Source organism: Siphateles boraxobius, unplaced genomic scaffold (genome assembly GCF_051911475.1).
Source record: "Siphateles boraxobius isolate OS27281-9 unplaced genomic scaffold, OSU_SipBor_1 130, whole genome shotgun sequence".
Lineage (NCBI taxonomy): Eukaryota > Metazoa > Chordata > Actinopteri > Cypriniformes > Leuciscidae > Siphateles > Siphateles boraxobius.
In genome coordinates this window covers 11,052,936-11,073,935 of record NW_027508734.1, presented here as the reverse complement: position 1 = coordinate 11,073,935, position 21,000 = coordinate 11,052,936, and the positions used below count along the sequence as shown (strand labels likewise).

General features: G+C 35.1%; 1 protein-coding gene across 2 annotated transcripts; it reads left to right on the top strand.

Annotated features, from left to right (window-relative positions):
- Nucleotides 1-3,691: 3,691 nt before the first annotated feature.
- On the top strand, nt 3,692-20,749 carry zdhhc13 (zDHHC palmitoyltransferase 13). 2 transcript variants are annotated; one of them, XM_077228024.1, is made up of 17 exons: nt 3,692-3,833; nt 4,550-4,761; nt 8,666-8,788; nt 9,958-10,035; nt 10,244-10,388; nt 10,487-10,551; nt 10,861-11,023; nt 11,512-11,637; nt 12,763-12,896; nt 14,580-14,680; nt 15,375-15,499; nt 16,121-16,183; nt 16,464-16,557; nt 16,656-16,739; nt 17,582-17,739; nt 17,871-17,968; nt 19,763-20,749. In XM_077228024.1, the coding sequence occupies exons 1-17, from the start codon at nt 3,810-3,812 to the stop codon at nt 19,905-19,907; spliced, it is 1,938 nt and encodes a 645-aa protein (XP_077084139.1). In that variant the 5' UTR covers nt 3,692-3,809; the 3' UTR covers nt 19,908-20,749. The 2 variants fall into 2 exon arrangements, with proteins under 2 accessions (XP_077084139.1, XP_077084140.1); XM_077228025.1 differs by having other exon boundaries at nt 3,696-3,833; nt 14,580-14,685; nt 15,380-15,499.
- The last annotated feature ends 251 nt before the right edge of the window (nt 20,750-21,000 follow it).

Here is a 21,000-nt window from a genome sequence, read left to right as displayed (position 1 = left end):
TAGTTTAAGCAGTGTATAAAAGAAAAGCCAATTATGTTTTTTTAAATTGCTGAATATTTATAATCTCTTGTTGCATTTATTTTTTGACTAGGCTATATGTTAGAATGAATGGAATGTTTCTGGTTCATGTCAATCTTTTTCTCTGTAGATTCAGTATGGATTAGTTTGGTCTTGATGTGATCTTGGGTCGCCATATAAATATAATGATCAGATTATCTTAATGAGAGGGGAAATCATCAGGAACATTTAACCAAACAATAAAAAAAAGCTTTTGAACTTGAAGAACTTGATGGTGGGGGGGGAAAGCACTTGAAACCTTATTGCAGCTTCGGGAGGCCTTGACATTCTTTATTTTCAAGTCCATAGCAAATGGCCTTCAAATATTGATTTTGATGTCTGGGCAAATTGCCCAGAGTTATGTGTGTCCCCTTTTATCAAACCAGCACAGCCCACACAAAACTCCATTCCACATAAAATGGATCACCGGGCTGATTATGGTGAAGTATGAATGAAGAGGGATGATACATCAGCCATTGAGGATACAGATGCACACAAACACTAAGCCGAGACGGATCGTTTTGTGTGCATGCGCGTATATCTGTTTGCTTATTGGATTGTTTGCTTACATGCACCTCTCATAAAAATCAAATCTCTTCTGATAGCAGAGTGTCTTTTTTTAAGGCAAACTTTAAGTTTTCACTCGCATTCAGTTTGAAATCTATCAATGAAAACTAGACATTATGGTGTCCAATGTATGTTTTGTTTTTTGTTTTTTTTGCATGTTAATAAAATTTAATGCCAAACACCTCCACAAATTTTGATGCATATTGTGTAAGCTTAAAGTTGAATGTGTGCTGGAATACAAAAAAAGTTCAAAGTGTGCAGCCCTCCATTTTTAGCTCATTAGTTGATGATATCCACCGCACCACATGCTCATGTAAGAGCCCTAAACACACACTAGACAGATGGAGACAAGAGCTCAGCATCATGCCTGCAGACATCTTTAACCCCTCTGTACTGCCATTACATACTAATGAGATTACATGAACTCTGCTAGTTTTGGGAGGATTAGAAAAGTGTGAGGTGGAGGAATATGTCTGCTGCAGGAAACTAATATGTTATTGTTATATTAGTGGGCCGTCCATTGGAGTTGTGATAGATGTCATCCATACTTGTGTGTTTTTGTCATTTCAATACGGCTGCTCTCCAAAGGCTCTCATAAATCCAGAATACATATATCCTTAAGACAAAAAGGCCTTGACTTCAGGGACGTTTCACAATGGTTTGAATGCTGGCTTGCATACATTACCGTTAATGAGACTAGAGAACAATGTAAATACATCAATCTCGTCAATGTAATTATGTTCTCTCAGCCCTGGAATAAAAAAAGGAGAGAGATTACATGGAGCCCCTGCTGATTAAATTAATTATGCTAATAAACTGTTGGTCTCCCATAGCTATTAATGAGCTGTATATATGAAGAGTGACTACTATACTTACTCCAACTCTAAAATCAACCTCATAAACAGGTTTTTGAATATGCCTATAATTCAACAGTTCGGTTAGTCTTCAAATTAGTTTCTTCAATTTAAATATCAATACATTTCACATTTACATAAGAACACTAGATAGATAGATAGATAGATAGATAGATAGATAGATAGATAGATAGATAGATAGATAGATAGATAGATAGATAGATAGATAGATAGATAGATAGATAGATAGATAGATAGATGGATAGATGGATAGATGGATGGACGGACGGACGGACGGACGGACGGACAGACAGACAGACAGATAAATAGATATCTCTATTCCTAGTTTAGTTCCAGTTGAATGTGGTTTGTGTGAAGTGTGAAGTGATGGATCTCTTCAGGCTTTGATTGATCTGTGGTAACATAATCAATAATACTGTACTGGCAACAAAATGCTGTGAGGGTTTTTCCTGGCTGAGGAGCTTCCGTTAGTAACTTACAGGATATACTGCCATCTTGTGATCACTATAGGTCCATGATCTTGGAATTACACTTTTATAACATTTTACTTATGTTAATATTCCACACACCTAATGTCCTTGATGAAGAATTGTTCAATTCTTCAAACTCCCTCTGTGTTTTATATGATCTCATAAAAAAGTGCAAAGTTATTTAATGAATGAGCCGTACAACATTTTACAGTAGGCTAATTGTTTCTCAAGACCTTTGTTGTCTCATCAAAACAAACAAAAAAGAAAGAAAAAGGAGCCACACTGGTGCTTTTGACCTGACAATATCACTGGCTAAACCTGCCGCAGTTTTAGTCAGCATGAGATAATCCTATTTTATTTATTTATTTATTTATTGGTGATAATCCCACACAAATTGATTTTATGTGTATATATTAATCACACTATTCCTGAATATTCCTTAAATAACAACAATGTTGTTGTTGTTGTTTTTCAAACTGACAATGCAAATTCAAGAGTGAAGCATATGTAAATGAAGGCAAATATAAACAAGTCTTTCTGTATGTGGGTTTTGGGGACATATCTGGGGAAAAAAAGATTAAAAATAAAGAAAAAATGTGCTTATGTATACATTATAAAAATAGTTTTCGTGGGGTAGTATCAGGGTTTGAGGTGGTCAGTAGGCTATTAAATTAAATTAATGAAGACTACTCAAATGTAGGCTACTTCAAATAACCTCATTGTCCGTCCAATAATAGTCTAAACGTCATGATAATATCCAAAAATTTAATATTTGCATGGGATAATGTTGGGTAGACTGGGTACAGTTGAGACATAGATACAGTTGAGACACCTTAAATAATCAAGCACAAGTTGTGATATTTGCTGTGCACATATGTATTAGTGTCCTCTGTGATCGTGGGAAATTTGAACAACGGATGCATCTCCGATCCGAAGATATCGGCAAAAGTTTTTTTTCTAAGATAAGACGTTCACTTCACCATGCACACTCCACAATGAATAGCTTATTATCCTTATGCGACTGTTAAGAGTAACTGGTGTCATCACAAACGTTATTCTGTGGCCTAAAAACTGGCATATTTCATGGCATTGTGTCATTCAAGATCATTGCAAAATCTAGAGAAATGAATATTTAGTTACCTTTACATCATTAAAAATGGGTGTCTCAACTGTACCATGGTACTGTCTCAACTGTAGCCTACCACATATGGGTACAGTTGAGACAAAGTTGAGACAAAAAGCACCTTATTTTTATGAGCTAATTGTGGAAAATATAAACTACTTATGGGTATTATTGATTGATAATGTCTTAGTCTACAAGCTAATGAAATGTCATGTGGCATGTCATGTAGAAATTAACTTCTTTTCAGTATCTATTTTTGTGTGAAAAATCAACACGCAAAAAGTGTCTCAACTGTACTCAGTCTACCCTATCTACTAAAATAGTATTTTTTGTTTGCTATGCAGACAGCTGGAATTGTCAAATTTGTTATTTTAATTAAAAAAATATATATACAGTGCCTGAAAAGAATGTAAAGAAAAATGTCATTCATATGTTTTGGCTTTCACAACGTTTCACAAATTGATCTGGAACAGCATGTTTAGCAGGTATATGACACACAAAGTGTGTAAAACTATGCTGTCGGAATGCGCTCTTAAATGACAGGAAATCCAAATAAGGTAAACCAAAGGAACGTCACTGAGGCAAAGCGGCCAATCAGAGTGCAGGATTTGTCACTAGTATAGAGGAAGTGGAAGATGCGTTGAACGCACGCCTGATTTCAGTATCTGACAGAGTAAATTTTTCATGTTAAATCACATATAACCTCCCTCAGAAGTGATGGACTGGTCAGAAGGAGACGGAGTAAGAGATAAAATGTTTATATTCTTTTTTTGTTACGTCGTTAGATGGATTTATAAGAACGGTTAAGCTAACTTAGCATCTTCTGCTAACTGATCACCTGTGTTTACGTGCTGGTCGATTGAAGGCGCACTAACATTAAATCATTTATATGATTAGATTTGACCTGTAAAACAAACCGTGCCATGATCATTGCCTTTAATAATTTATTATTGGGCATAAATATGGGCTACATATTGAACATTGGTTATGCAGGTTTTAAGCTGATTGGAAGGTTAAATCTTCAGATTTAAAGTTTTGACCATCACTAGATAAGCAAGCACTTTGTTTACTAATAATAAAAAAAATGCTGAATTGCTGTCTGTTATTTAAATGTGCACTTCATATTTTTTGCTAATTTAAAAAGTTACATATAAAGAAAAATAATTAAAAAGACATACTTGACATAAAGACTCCAGACCTATCAGTCTTCTAGAAAATAAAATCTGTTTTATTTAACATTGAGAGGGTCTCTCCCTCATGGGCGCTGCCATGTTGATATTACATGACCAGCCTTGTCATGCACTTGCTACTTGTTACAATAACAACTACTACGATAATAATAATAAGTTTGCCTTTTCTGTCAATTATCCAATTGGTTTATTATCACAAATAATTTGCATTTTGTGTGTTGTCCTTTAAAATCAGTCAGAAATAGCCTGTATTGTTATGTTTTATAGTGTCACTCCCATGGTCACATGGGTGACAGTTGCCATGGACACGGCGGTGGCCATTCCCACAGCCACGGTCATGGAGGTCCTGGAGGTCCTGGCTTTGGTGGTTTCATGCCCGGCAGCTTCCAGGGCCCGGGACCTCTTGATTCCACGCAGCAGCCGAGGAAGTTCTCGCACCCTGAGGACAGCAGTTCCTGGGATATCGTCAAAGCAACACAGTAAGACTTATTCCCTTGAAATGCAATAAACATTAATGGGATCACTTAAGCATCACTGGCAACCCTCTACACACACCTTGGCAATAGAATCGCCATTGGCTAGTAAATTTTGGGTTACTCGCCAGGCTGATAAAAAAAGACTGTAAAAAATATATAGTATAGAACAACACATGAGCTGCTGGGTTCATGAATGTTAATCACCTTGTCAGCGTTCGTTCGCTCTGATTTGCTGAAATTAAAACAGGGATGAGAGCCATCCAATAATATTGCTGTTTGCACATTAGTTCCGCCCGCTACCGGAGAAACCGGCTTGTTATTAAAAGCTGAATAATTCCAGATGAACTCAGTTATTTTGACAGGAAAACACAAACAAGAATATCATTTACATGTAGCGCACCGATTTTGCGTGGTATGTAAGACTCTCTCTCGCACACTGTCTCTTTGCGTGTGTGAGAGAAACGCGACGGCGAGTCACGCGCCTTCACACTAGAGTTTACGGTACGTCAAACACAGGTACGCTAAGCTGAATTTGAAATACTAATACAGATTGCTTGATGTAGAGCGAAACTCTCAAGCGCTCTGTCAATGTTCAGCGAGTGAAAATATATCTATGCTAAACTTATACTTGGCATCTAACACACACACTGGTGAGTAAAATCTTAAGAATTTATTAGCCAATGGCTAATGATTGACATTATTTAGTCGCCCAGAGTGAAATTTACTCGCATTGTAGAGGGAATTCTTAACAGCTGGTGATGTTACTAAGGGTGTATTCACACCTGCCTTGTTTGGTTCGATTGAATCGAACTCTAGTTCGTTTCCCCCCTTGGTGCGGACCTTTTGGGCAGGTGTGAATACAGCAATCGAACTCGGGTGCGGACCAAACAACCGAACCGAGACCCAGCTAAAGAAGTGGTCTCGGTCCGGTTCCAAGCGAACTCTGGTACGGTTCGTTTACGGTGTGAACATGAACCAACCCAATTGCAAGAAAGCACTGCGCCTTTGAGTTAACAGGCTTCCGTAGTCGGAGATTTTGGCATAATGGTTTGTGTTATTGTTGTTCAAGTGCGAAAGAGAATTCCATTCCTGCCTGGCCACACGATACTGTTGCGCGTCTTTCTGCGCGTAGTGTGTGCATCATTGGAATGGAATGAATGAATGAGTGTGTGCATCAGGACATTCACATACAGAGCGTTCTCTTTAGTCTAATCGCGCATAGATGCAAAAAAAGCTTTTGCAGTTCATATAATGTAACGATAGTTACAATACAAGGATGATGCTGCGTTAAACTGGACAAACTTAATCGCAAGCGTTAACATTGACAGCACTTGTTAGCAGTATATACAATAAGAATCTCATTATTTGAATGTGTGAACATATAGCCCCTCTCTATGAATGAAAACTTTATACCTTATCCGTCTTCTGCGCAGTTTCTTCATATTGCGTTTGTACAGAATAACACAAAATTAGTAAAATAACAAATATTGCAGGACGAAATATCTCCATGCTGAGCCTTTTTTGCACTTCCTGATTTCCCTACTTGAGAATCCTTGTCCAATGAATGGACGACCTTAGCGTGTGGTTTTGTTTACAAATTTTGGTTCACTTGCAAAAAGAGCAGTGTGAAAGCGAACCGTACCAAAAAAAAAAAGGATTTTCCTGGTGTGAATACACCCTAAGATACCCTGGAGAATTTTGGGCAAAGCTGTGGACTCAAAGTATTTGTGCAATTCTGTGAATTAAAGCATTAATCTAAAAAAAAATTATGTTCAAGTCAGGATAGTGTTGTCAAAAATATCAATATTTTGATTCCCATCTAAAACGATTCCAATACTCCTTTCTGCAGTATCGAATTGATACACGACACTAGCTGCACTTTCTTGCTCTCCTCTCCGACAGTGAGTTGACACACACCACTCTCATCCACTCCGGTTAAAAAGTGTTAATGTGACTGGGTCTGAATTTCGGCACGGGATTGCGCATAATTCTACTCATTCCTTGAGATTTCACACTTACATCCGCAGCGCGCCGCTCGCTAAACCCAGAATGCACTTTGCTGATTTGCTAACTCATTTTCGCGTATAAATTGCACGATAAACACAATGCGTGCTATAGAGATGCAATTAGTGTATTTTGTAATTTGCACCACAAATTAAGATTTCCTTTGCATGAATTTAAGAATTCATTCTCTCATTTAGGCTAAATCATGTCCACGAATTAAATTTGTTCTCTGGTTTTAGTAAATTATGGCCACGTTGTTGAAGTAATTCAATCTCTCGTTTTATTAAAACAAGGGAATCGAATTATTACAACGTGGCCATGCCCGATTTACTAAACCAGGTAGGCTAACGAATTATTATATAGTTAATTGTGTGTTCGCTTTAATTAAAATGAGGAAATGAATTATTAAAACATGGTGGCGTTGGGTGGGAGTAATGAATTGTTAATCATTATGCAATCATCATATCAGTGCGACTAAAAATAACCTATAGCCAACACAGAAATATTATTTATGAGCATGATAATCCAGATGTATTTTGTGGAGTTGTTTATGCATTTCATCTTGTTTTTATTTTTTATTATGTGCCTGTTTTGCAACACCTGTTATGTTCACGGAAATAAAATAACGAAAATCTAATATACTTTTTCAGTTATTGCATTTTATAGGCAAGTTTACTAAAGGGCAATGTCATGTTTTTTCATTGATAATGTTAATTTAATGCATTTAAATGAATAAAAAGTACAGACTGTCACAGAATTTCATATCATAACTGCTATTTATAATCCTACTATTGATACATTTATTTTGAGAAATCCAATATAAACAGATATCAATTATACGGAGAAATGTAATGTCGGAGCGGGATTTGTTGTACCGGTGAGCATTAGCGTTTTGTGAATGGAGATTTTGGTTGGGCCGTGAGCGTCTGAGCGGAGCGTGCGCGCGTGCATAGAGCGGAATATTGAGCGTCACACTGCTCCTCTTCGCTCGCATGTTCTGCAAAGCGCACACATAGTAAAGCCGCCTCTGACATACAAGTGCCAAAATGAGTGCTTTTTCGCGGCTTATTAATGGTCAAATAGATGGTCAATAATGACACAATGTCGATACTTTCAAGGTATCGTATCGAAGTTAGAAGTTCCAGTATTGTGACAACACTAGTTCAGGACATGTTTTACTCCCATTATTCTATGGTGATTCTCAGTTTAAAAATGTAATTTTGAAATTTGAGTCTATATGATGTACAAATATTTTAAAATTTAAGTATCATTATAATATGAAACGTGTATTTTACATATTGTTCATACATTGCTGTTTAAAAGTTGTGGGTTGGTTAGATTTTTTTTGAAAGAAGTCTCTTATTCTGCATTTATGAATGTTGAAAACTGTTGTTCTGCTTAATATTTTTGTGAAAAATCTTACCGACCCTAAAGTTTTGAATGGTTTATGTTAATACTAACAGATGGGGATTCACAGTTTTACATGATTTTGTTTTTATTTACACTAATAGTGTAATAATTGGTGTTAAATTGTGCTTAATTGACAAGTGCTTAACCATTTTAGTGGAATTTCAAGCATCCAGTAAACATGATGCATATGTTTTATCATATATAGCTGTTCAGTAGTGATTAGGAAGATTCATTAATCCTCCCTTTGTAGATAAACAGACGAAACAGGAGTGGTATTATAGAGTATAAATACAGGCTATGGTTGTGCTTTTGTAATATCTGGGTTACTTTTAACTCAAGCGGTGTCCATATTTGTGGTGTCACCTGCATGCTTCACACTGCTCAAATACTTCATTTCCATTAGAGGATGCATATCTGTTTAACACTTGTTCAGGCAGAGAACCTGATGTGTATACACATGATGCAAAAATAAACCTCATGTTTTAAATTGCAGGTTTGGTGCTCTTGAGAGGTGTAAAGAACTCATAGAGGCTGGTTATGACGTCAGGCAGCCTGACAAAGAGAATGTTACGCTGCTCCATTGGGCTGCCATCAACAATCGAGCAGATATTGTCAAGTAAGATTTGTCTCGATTATGTTTCTGTTGTTTCATGCCTTTTTCATGGAGTTATAAGTTGATTTAGGTTAAGGTTCAAGGTAGAAATGCATGATTCTGGATAAATTGATCACAATTTGAACTAGAGATCGCTATTCTCCCACGATTTTGAATAGACAACTAAACAAAATAACATGATTTACTATAGTTTCTGACAAATTTAATTGATGCAGTCCATTTTAAAGATATTCAGTTAATTCGTTTTTTTTTTTACAAATCCCTTGAATGAATGATTCAATGGCAAATAAAAAAAAATTCGTCACTTGTCGCCACCTACAATTTAGATAAACAATCTTTATTTGAAGCGTAAGTTACTTTCAAAGTGTTCTACTCTGAACTATAAACACTATTTTCCAAGTATTTCTGTGATTATTTGAATGTTTGTAACACAGAAATAATGATACTGTGTGGTTAAAAAGACTGTTTGCGAAGCAGTTTCACACCTATACATGATAACTGCTCTCTCTGAGTCAGCAGCAGCACTAATGCAGATTTGAAGGTTCCAGTGTGATCGCTCTTCTCAAAGGTTTAATAGACATAGATGAATCATTGTCATTTAGGAATAAGATTCTGTGGCTGTTTTAATCGAGATTGTGATCCTTTAACGATTAATCGTGCAGCTCTAGTTCAAGGTTATAGATCACTTTAAAATAGGGATGTACAATATATCGGCTACCATATAGGTAGCTGCCAAAATATGTTCATTTTTAATTCTACCATTATTGGCCGATAAGTAAATTTGTCCGATATCTTGAAGCCGATAAATAATGGATAATTTCCTTCAGTTGAGTCACTGTGGTAGTTTTGTATTGCTTGAAATATGATTGAAATCACTTAAAAAAAAAATATTTTAAGTACAACATTATTATTGTGTGCTGGTGGCATGGCTTTTAATGGTAAGGCTTTTTGGTTTTTGTAATCAGGCTCTCAAAAATTTAGAGTGGATTTAGATTTATCAGCCAATATATCTGTTATTGACTTTCAAATGTACAATTATCGGTTATCATTCGAGCCAAAATGTTAATATCAGTGCATCCCTACTTTTAAATGGTATAACACTTCAAATCAATTCACTGGAGTTTATTAAACCTGTTCTTATTTGTATGCATATGTTCCGCTGTATTTCACAGATACTACATATCTAAAGGTGCTGTCATAGACCAGCTAGGCGGTGACCTGAATTCTACTCCACTCCACTGGGCCATACGGTGAGAGACATTCCCATTCTCATGTGCTATTTAATGTAATGATAGAAGAGCTGACATCCGCATTCATACATCATACAAGTCACTAAAATTTCAGTTGGTTAAATGTCATTGCAAAAATGGCTTTGAAAAATGTTGATTCTAGCCGCATTTGCTTGCACTTGACAGTGTTTTATATCTCCCGATGGTGTTCTTTGTCACCTCTGAACAGGCAGGGTCATTTGTCCATGGTCATTCAGCTGATGCGTTATGGAGCTGATCCATCATTAGCTGATGGTGAAGGGTATCGCAGTCTCCATCTGGCTGTGCTCTTCCAGCATATGCCCATAGCTGCCTACCTCATGGCCAAAGGACAGGTGTGACACACACACACAGTGACATTTTAAATGACAATAAAGGGTTTGAATACCGAGTAATGCAGTTGAATACACTTCTTGTTCCTGTGTTGTTGCAGGAAGTGGATACACCGGACATAAATGGACAAACCCCATTGATGTTGGGGGCACAAAAAATCATTGGGTAAAACGACCAGTTGAAAAAATATACAATTAAGTCAATATTTTCCTGTATTATATTATATTTCTTTTGGCTTTAGTACAGTAACATAGTCAATTCTAAAAGTCAGTTATTTCATTTTGCAAACATTGTTATCATGTAATGCTTAGACGTTTTGAATGAAGGTTTCAAAATTAACACTAGCTATCATAAAGTATGTCAGATGTGGCCTGGCTGACAATGTCTGTCTTAATATAGGCTGTAGTTAAACTCTTTCCTGTCCTGGTGTTTCTCTCTTCTCACACTTTGCTGTTGTGGTTTACTGAAACACAGGCCTGAGCCCACAAACTTCCTGATAAAGTGCAACGCTTCAGTGAACGCGGTGGATAAAGTGAACAGAAACTCACCTCTACACTGTGCTGTACTGGCCGGCAATGTGGATGCGGCCCACATCCTGCTGGAGGCTGGAGCCAGCGTGGACCTGGAGAATACCAATGTAAGTGTCCACAGACACCCTTCAGCCTGGTTACATTTCATGGATGGAGAATGTTATTACATTTTTTGGTTGATTTATTATTAAGAAATTAAATTGGGTCAACTTTGATTTTATGTTTTAAGCATGTCACGTTATCTGTGCAAAATAAGATGACAGCTGTTATAGGCTGGCCTTGAAGAGGGCCTTTTATAATTTTTCATATATTTAACATTGCAACACCTTTCCTCCCAGTCTGTCAGTAACGCTCTGTTTAACAGTTGTTCCTATGTGAAAGTACTTCCATTCATTCCACATACATCTTAAACGTGTTATTGTTAGTTATTACATGTCAATCGCTAAATCCAAAGCTGTTCTGATGCTCTTTAAACCAGCTTAACAATAGCTGTAAAACTGGTTCTGAAGCAGTGCTCTTCACTCACCTGGCCGTTCAGTTTGTAAGTTGAGCATTAGCTGGTGTCATTTTGCTCACGTGGTTGTGTTATTTTCAGGGTCACACTCCCATTGACCTGGCGCACCAGGTGCACAGCCCTCTGCTCATTCACACACTCAGTGCGATGAAGACGGAACGGATCAAAGCCAACTCCACATGTTTTAAACTGCTCAATAGATACAAGGTAACCTCATGCTCACACACACTCGTGCCAAATGTAAACCCCTTTATGTTTAAAATATTTAGAAAAAAGGTTTCACTTCGTGATGTAGATTTGATGCTCTAAAATCTGGAGTAACATTCAGATTAGATATAACTCGGATTTTATTAGATAAAATAAAAAAATCATAAAAATAAATGTTAAAATTGTCTATTTTGATATACTCATTATTATTATTATTGGATATGATGTGAATGTTATATTATATGGATATGATCTTAATTATATTAGTTTAATTATATATTTAATATAATAATTAATGATATTAATTATTACTATTTTCATTTTAAAATTCATAGTAAAATTAGTAATATGTAATAATTACAGTAAAATTCATAAATAAGAATATTTAATTTATATACATTATTATTATTATTGAATATGATGTGTGGATGCTATGCTATTGTGGATATGACCTCTAATTAAAAATAATAACTATTATTATTACTGAATTTTTTTGTTAAATTTGTATCTATAAAATGTGTCTACACACTATTATTATTATTAACAAAAACATTAATATAAGTTTTTATTAATTTAAAAGTGTAATGTTTTAGATATTAATTCAAAAAGCTAATGGATGTTAAAATATTAATAAATGTATATTATAAATAATCATAATTCACGTTCATAATAGTAAATAACATTTTCTTAAGAAAACGTAAAAGCATAAAGTTTAATAGTAAAAAAAATATAAGTGTTTCATTGCATGTGGATCCCAGTTTTAATGGTTGTATTTGTTACAACCGTTTGAGACAAACACACATACACACACACTCCCACACACCACTCTCACTAACCTTAATAAGGAAGACGCGAGGCGATTATTTGAAATCCCAGGGCTGTATTTAACCTTGAATTAAGATTTCAGAAACAAAAGCAGCCAATTTCTCTCATAATGTGTGTTTGGCCCTGGAGAATTCTCCATTTTTAGTTTTTTATTAAACAAGAAAATAACATTCCACTTATTCTCTGACCCACATTCCTCTGCTGTAACCCTGATATTTTATTGCTGTTGAAAAGACTTCATTATTCAGAGTGTGAGTGTGTGGTAGTGTGTATGTAACTGCGTGTGCTTGTCTGTTTCAGGTGTGTCTACAGTCTGCGTTCAGTGTTGTGGTGGTCGGAGCCATCGGTGCCATATTAGACATGAAGAGCGAGTCCTGGTTACTGAAGGGTGTTCTGCTGGCCTGCATCATAGCTGTGATCAACCTCACTTCAAGGTGCAACAAACACTGCCTTTATTCGTTCATTTTTCATATACTTACAATATAACTCTTTACTTGCCATTTTTCCAACAAATGTATTTGACTGATTGAATGTCTAAAGTAACTAAACACAAATTGCTCATTTAACATATTCACTAACATTTTGTTCACTAAAACTATGCACACCATATTGATAGTTTAAAATCAAATGCATGTTTTTGGCAGGAAAGAAAAGATGTGAATGGGCTTTGTTGGTTAATTTTGTGATTATTGCCTCAATTTGTCTGTCTCAATGATGGCAAAGCTGGTGAAAACAAAACAAAAACAACAACAGACATGTTAAAGAATAATATATAAGCAGGCTAAAGCAGCTACCCCGAATACCATAACAACTGGTTTAATATTCAATTTTAATTTTATTAAAATGTATTTAAATTGTATTGATTATTAAATATTATTATGCACATTTCAGTATTATTAATGAATGCAATATTTAGTTATTTGTCTTATTGAATCTGATTATATAATTTAGGATTGCCATTGCACATTCATCAGATAATTAGGCAAATGTATTTTTTAAGGATTCCAATGAAAGATTTGAAGAACAGATTGAAACAGACGATTAGAGTAACCATGAATGCAAATGGACAAATCTTCTTTTTTTTTATGGAATGGTGCAGTATTTTTATAAATGTCAGGGCACTTTTTTTTATATATTTCATCAAAATAACTCTCCTCCCTTGCAGCAGCATCTCTTCTCTTCTCTGATGATGTTACTGGCGAGAGGACGGGACAACCTGTCACTCACATGACATCGACCAATAGCAAACCACAACCAATTCCTGATGGACAAAATCAAGTCCCGCCCTACATTATTTTCTTGTTTGAGAAGCCGTTTTACTCTGATGTACGTCAGAATAGAGAAGAAAAGACTACCTCAACTTTTCATGCCGACTTTAATTACCGAAAAATACAGATTATTTAAAAAAATACAATTAATAGATAAAATGGCATATTCTGAAAAGAGAGAAAGGAAAAAAAGAATGACAAAAAAAAACACTAATTCAAGATCCATAATTTTTGAGGTTGTTTAATTGGAGCATTATATTGTAACAAATTTCTCCATACAATTGAATAGGGTTTCCGTTTTAAGCAAATGCAAATATGTGAACTGACCAAGTATGAGTATGCAGTAATATTTAGTTCCTCGCGAGGGCGCTGTAAGCTCAGTAAAGCTGCTCAGTTTAGCCTGAGAGTGCTACCGGTACTTAAAGGGATAGTTCACCCAAAAATTTTAATTCTGTCATCATTTACTCGGCCTCAAGTTGTTCCAAACCTGTATGAGTTTCTTTCTTCAACTGAACACAAAAAAAGACATTTGGAAGAATGTTGGTAACCAAACAGTTGATGGACCCCATTGACTTCCATAATATGGAGGGGGAAAAAACTATGAAAGTCAATGGCTACCGTAAACTGTTTGGTTACCAACATTCTTCCAAATATCTTCTTTTGGTTTCAGTGGAAGAAAGAAACTCATACAGGTAAACAACTTGAGGGTGAGTAGATGATGACAGAATTTTCATTTTTGGGTGAATTATCCCCCTTTAAATGTTACATAGACCGTTAAAGTTCAGAAACGAAACTGTTGTTTCGGCTCTTAAAAGTGTCCTAACAATGCTGTCCTGTTTGTGTCTGTAGGCAGTTGGCGACTGTGGCGGTACGGTCTTTGATTCCCTCGGCCAGTCTCATGGCTTCTATCTTCTGGATGGTGGTCACATGGGGCTTGTGGTTTCTACCTGATATCCTTGTATAATACACAACACACACACACATACACATACAAACACTTGTGCAAGTTATTTTCTATGACAGGTTTTCAGACTAGGGGCCGAAAGGAGTAGAAATGTTTTTTTGGGGGGAAAGCGTAAAAATAGATATAAATAATTATATAATATATAATTATAAAAAAAATAAAGTCTAATTAAGATTAAAATAAATAATCAGAAGATAGATTATAATAAACAAACACGTTATATTAAAATAAAACAAAAAACACATTTTATTAAAATACAAACAAATAAAATGATATTTAAATAAACATTACATTAACATAAGCAAAAAAATACAGTACAATAATATGAAGAAAAAAAACTTAAAAGGAAATGAAATATTTTCCTAATAATTTTTCATAAATTGGATCTTTATACAATAAACTACATAGATTTAAATTTTAGGATGGGGATCCCTATCATGAGAATGATCATTGATCATATTAGGGGCCTGGCATCTAACAGATTGAAAACCCCTGCTCTATTGAATTTATTAGACTTTCATATCAATTTTGTTTTGAATTTCACAGAAGAATTTGATTTCTGCTATTCTCTCATTGATAGGACTAAATGCTTTACGAATAAATCTAAATGTGAGACTGAAAAATTCCTTGTTTGAGGGAAATACAAGTGATATCTCATAAAGGCCTTAACGTGCATTCACATGACCCCAGCGTTACAGTCCAGATGCTCTTCACAGTCAACATCACAGCCTTACTGTATTACTACCTCCGCTCCTGCAGGACAGACCCTGGGATCGTCAAGGCAACCGAGGAGGAGAAGAAGAAGGTAAAGACGGGCTGTGATTGGCTGGTGTAATGCCACTGTCTGATTGGTCAATATACTATGTGCCAGTAGCTTGTGCTGAATCGGTCTGAATGAGCAAAATTATGCCGTTAATGGGAAGAATAATTAAAAAGTAAACGCACCTCAGCCATTTAGATATCACCGCTTTGTCACGTCAAAATCAAACTTAAAATGGCTTAAAACATGATGACTGGGGTTTTTTTTATTGAGCAATCAGGTTGGGAAAACTTAAGGTACATCTCTGTGCCTGTACATCTGTTTACTGAGTTTGATGACTGATGAGACAAACATAATCCTAATTAAAATAGAATTGTATTTGTTTCTTGTATGTTATGTAAAGTAATGTTTAATTAACCTGGAAAATGTGATTACATTAAGTGTAACTGGTACATACATTTGCTTTTGATTTATATATATTTTTTTAAACATTACTAAAACTGAGGACATTGCCCCCTCATTTCAAAACACAAATAATATATATGTATAAATAATGTATTTAATTGGTAAACGAATCTAATTAGTCTGTTTAGGATTAGTTGACCTAATGATAGATTTAGGTTCTGTGAAGCTCTTTCTAGTCTCATGTGTCTTGTCTCTCTGTAGAATATTGTGGTTCTGGCAGAGGCGGGTTGTCTGGATCCCAGGATATTTTGTACTTCATGTATGGTAAGTTATTATGTCTATTAATAATTAATAAGATATAAAGGACAGGTAATGATGAGAAGAAACCCAGATTGGGAAATGAAACAAGATCAATTCACACTTGTTACCTACTAAAAGTATTAAGACTGAATGAATCCAAGCATGTGCACTAACCGTCAGGCCATGGTTTAAAAACTTACACATTTTTACTATAATATTGTGTAATGTTCTCCTGACAGGAACACATATTGTTAACATTATACAAATTCTGATACCAGGTTACTTAAAAATCTTGTTTTTACAGATGAGGAAGCCGATGAGAGCCAATCACTGCTTTAACTGCAATGCCTGTGTTGCTAAACAGGACCACCACTCCATTTGGATCAATGGCTGCATAGGTAACATGCAAACTAAGATGTTTAATGACACGTATGTCTGTCTGTCTTTATTTCTTTTTTCTCTTATTATGTATTTCTCATGCTAACTTGTTCCACAGGTGCCAGAAATCACCCGTTCTTTGTGCTTTTCTTGGTGGCTCTGAACTTCCTCTGCATATGGACGTTCTACGGCAGTATTAAGTGTAAGTCACCACTTGAACTCAAATGTACAGTAAACAACCGTTCTGAAGTTGCCACAACACTACTTTTAATGTTTCAAAGTGATCAAGTGTATATGTCAATAGCTCAATGGTCAAAATGAGTTTTGAAAGGTTGTAAAACAGTAATGTTGTGAAATATTATTACAATTTAAAATAGTTGTTTTGTATTTTAATAATTTTGAAAATGTAATTTATTCCTGTGATGGCAAAGCTGTATTTTCAGATCACATGATCCTTCAGAAATCATTCTAAAATGCTGATTTGCTGCTCAAGAAACATTTCTTATTATTGTTATTAATATTGAAAACCGTTGTGCTGCTTAATATTTTTTTGGAAACAGTGATACATTTTGTTTTTCAGGATTCTTTGATGATGGAAAGTTCAAAAGAACAGCTTTTATTTGAAATAGAAAATTTTCATGAAAATATAAGTATATTTGCAGTCACTTTAGATCAATTGTAAGTGTCCTTGTTGAATAAAAGTATTCATTTCTTTTTTTTAAATCTTACTGATCTTAGTAATTGCATTATTTATTAAAAACCAAGTCGCAACAAAGTTTTAAAGTTTATGCCGTTTTAAAAATTCTTTACTGCTTTCAAATAAAATAAACTACAAAGATACTGTAAAAACACATTTCATGTATCTTCCAGTTCATCTACATTGCATTACATTCATCATAAGTTTCCATATAGGGTGACTTGCGGACCAGTGTTAGTGTAATGAGCCATTAATAGCGTTTACTTTTCGTCTGTAATTCGCCAATATCCACTGTCACATTATGCTCTGGAGGAGAATGATGATAATGTGTGTTTCTCTGTGTGCAGACTGGTCGAAACATTGCCCGCTGCACTACACAGAGGAGGGTGTGTGGGGGGCAGTGACCGCTCTGATGGGCTGCTCTCCCTGGGTGCTTTACATCTTCTGCTTCGCTTTCTTCCACACCTGCTGGGCCTCCATCCTACTGCTGTTACAGCTCTACCAGGTACCAGCTACAAACATGTGCTTTTAAGATGAATATCAGCACTACTGGCCAGATTGGAGTTTAGATATAAGGACTGTTTTGTCTTGTGATACATGCACACACTGTTTATACTTTACTTTGTTTCCTCACAGATTGCGTTCCTTGGACTGACGACGGTCGAGAGAGCTAACCTGACACACAGGCAAAGAAAACTCCCTCAAGCCTCTTCTCTCAGACAAAACCCATTCAAGTAAGCATAGTTTAACTAGTTTATGGCTCATAAGTAGAAGCTTGTTTCCGCCTTGGAATAAGGTATTAGTCTCCTTTTTTTCCCTATGATTTGCAAGATTGTATTTCGCAATTCGAACTTTATAACTCGCAATTGCGAGTTTTTTACAATTCTGATAAGATACATTTGAATTGCGATATTTTTCCTGCAATTTGGAATTTTCCCTCACAATTGTCAAATATAAACTTGGAATTGCGAGAAAAAAAACTTAATTTAAATTTTGCAATTAACGAAGTTAGTTGACTTCTCACAATTTGGACTTTATAACTTGCTATTAGCAGTTTATATCTCGCAATTCTGACTTTTTTTTCCTCGGAATTGCGAGATATCAAGTATGAATTGTGAGCGAAAGTTTCAATTACTTGACTCTTTTATTCTGACTTTATAACTCACAATTGTGAGTTTGTATTTCACAATTGTGACAAAAAAACAATTGCGATTTGTAACACCTTTTTTGTGGTTTGTGACTTTTTTTATAGTAATTATGACTTCCCTCGGAATTGCGACGGAAAGAAAGTCAGAATTGTGGGATATAAAATCACAATTTAAAATAGTAACTGCAACTTTTTATCTCACAATTCTGACTTTATTACTTGCAATTACCAGTTTATATCTCACAACTCTGACTTTATTTCAAGTTTATATCTTGCAATTCTCACTTTATAACTTGTGAGGTTATATCTTGCTATTCTGTTTTTCTCAGAATTGTGAGATATAAACTCACAATTACCTTTTTTGTTTTATTCTGTGACGGAAACAATCTTCCATAGATAACACTCAAAAATCCGTTTTATATTTAATGTGGTTTCTTCTGAGTTTCTCACAATTGTGAGGGAAAAGTCATAATTGCTATAAAAAAAGTCACAAACCGCAAAAAAGTGGTTTCAAAATCACAAAATTGTGAGTTATAAAAATCCGAAATTTGAGATAAAAATGTGCAAATACTTAACTTGTTTTCTTGCAATTACGAGTTTACATCTTGCAATTATAGCTTTATTTCTCATAATTCTGATGTTACAAATTGCAATTCTGTTTTTTTTCTCAGAATTGTGAGATATGAACTGGAAATTGCGAGTAATCAAGTATGAATTGTGAGATAAAAAGTTAAAATTACCTGTTTTCTTGCAATTACGAGTTTATATCTTGCAATTCTGACTTTATAACTCACAATTGTGTTTGGTATTTCACAATTCTGACGAAATACAGAATTGCGATTTGTAACATCAGAATTATGAGAAATAAAGCCATAATTGCAAGACATAAACTCGTAATTGCTAGAAAACAAGTAAAGTATTTGCAAATTTTTATCTCACATTTCGGATTTTTATAACTCGCAATTTTGAGTTTAAATCTCTCACTTTTTTTGCGGTTTGACTTTTTTTATAGCAATTATGACTTTTCCCTCACAATTGTGAGAAACTCGGAATTGCGACGGAAAGAAAGTCAGAATTGTGGGATATAAAATCACAATTTAAAAAAGCAATTGCAACTTTTTATCATACAATTCTGACTTTATTTCAAGTTTTTATCTTGCAATTCTCGCTTTATAACTCGCAATTGTGAGGTTATATCTTGCTATTCAGTTTTTCTCAGAATTGTGAGATATAAACTCACAATTACCTTTTTTTTAATGTTTTATTCTGTGACGGAAACAAGCTTCCATAGATAACACTCATAATAGATAATTATCCATAGATAATCTTCCATAGATAACATGTGTCAGTTTTATATTTAATGTGGTTTCTTCTCTCATAGTCTTGGAGTGGTGAAGAACCTGGTGAACTTCTTCCAGTGGCGGTGCTGCGGTCTCTGTAAGCCAATGGTGCTGGACTGGACTCAACAGTATCCCATGGGTCTCAGCAGAGACCATCCCATGTTCAGCGGTTCTGATGCTGTTTGACCACCAGAGGACAGTCACCCACTCAGGGAGAGCGTCGTCCCCAGTTATGGAGCCATTGGTTTGATCTTCAATGCCTTTTTAATGATGAAAAGGAAGAATAGACTGAATGCTAATTTGGATAATCTTTTGTTCTGTTTGCAAGAACATTCACCTTTTATATTTGAGCGAAATTATATATGTGATGTGCATTCATGGTAATGATGGAAAGATTTTGCCTTACAGCTTAAGTTGTACATGAGAATGTTTATAAGCTTACTGATATATTTTGAACTGAAATATTTTGTAAGATCACGTTGTTTTGGGTTTTACTCCAAGTCCTTGTACAGGAAGTGACCACTATCCTCTTTGTGAACAGATTTGTAAATCAGAGCAATTTTTTTTCTACAAAACAAATTACTAAAAATGCGCCAAGTTAGAAATTCAGTTGCTGATATTGATTATTGGCTGAAAATCTGATTTCTTGTAATTTTGAGAAACGTACATCCCTTGATGCGTCAAAATGCATTTGAAATGACTTTATGCTACGATCAGATGCACCACCACTCTCCTAAACTACCATGAAATGAATCATATGATTTAATATATTTCATTAGTTATTAGTATCCCGTTGCCCTTTGTACATTTTCTGAGTAATCAGTCATATTTTCGTGGCAGTAGATCTTATTTTTTAGCCTTTAATAACCACTGTGTAGTACAGCCTCATGTCTGATGGCATCATCATGCTGTTTACTGCAGTTCTCAATACTATTCATTATACTTTATCACGCAGTATGGCATTATAAGAGAAATGTGCTGTTCTTGAATCCTGCTTTGTGCTTTGGAATAAATCACTTCTTTTATAATTTGCGGCTCAAGAGTGTTTCTCCTTGTCGCGGTATATTTTGATGTTTATTATGGGTTGCTGGGCTAAAATAACAAATTAATATTGAGTAACTTGCATTATAGCCACTATTATCTAATAACGAAGAGTTTTGGAGATACTTTATTACCCTGAACTGATTACTGTATTTTATTGTGTGAATGTGCGTTAGTTGATTTATAAGTCTTTAGATTACTATATTCAAAGTGCTTTTTCTTGGTTACAGATCGTCGT

Coding starts and splice junctions, on each gene's coding strand:
- zdhhc13 (XM_077228024.1), top strand. CDS start 3,810: ATGGACTGGTCAGAAGGAGACGGA. Junction 10,036..10,243: donor CCACTCCACTGGGCCATACG/GTGAGAGACATT, acceptor ACCTCTGAACAG/GCAGGGTCATTTGTCCATGG. Junction 17,740..17,870: donor TGCTGTTACAGCTCTACCAG/GTACCAGCTACA, acceptor GTTTCCTCACAG/ATTGCGTTCCTTGGACTGAC.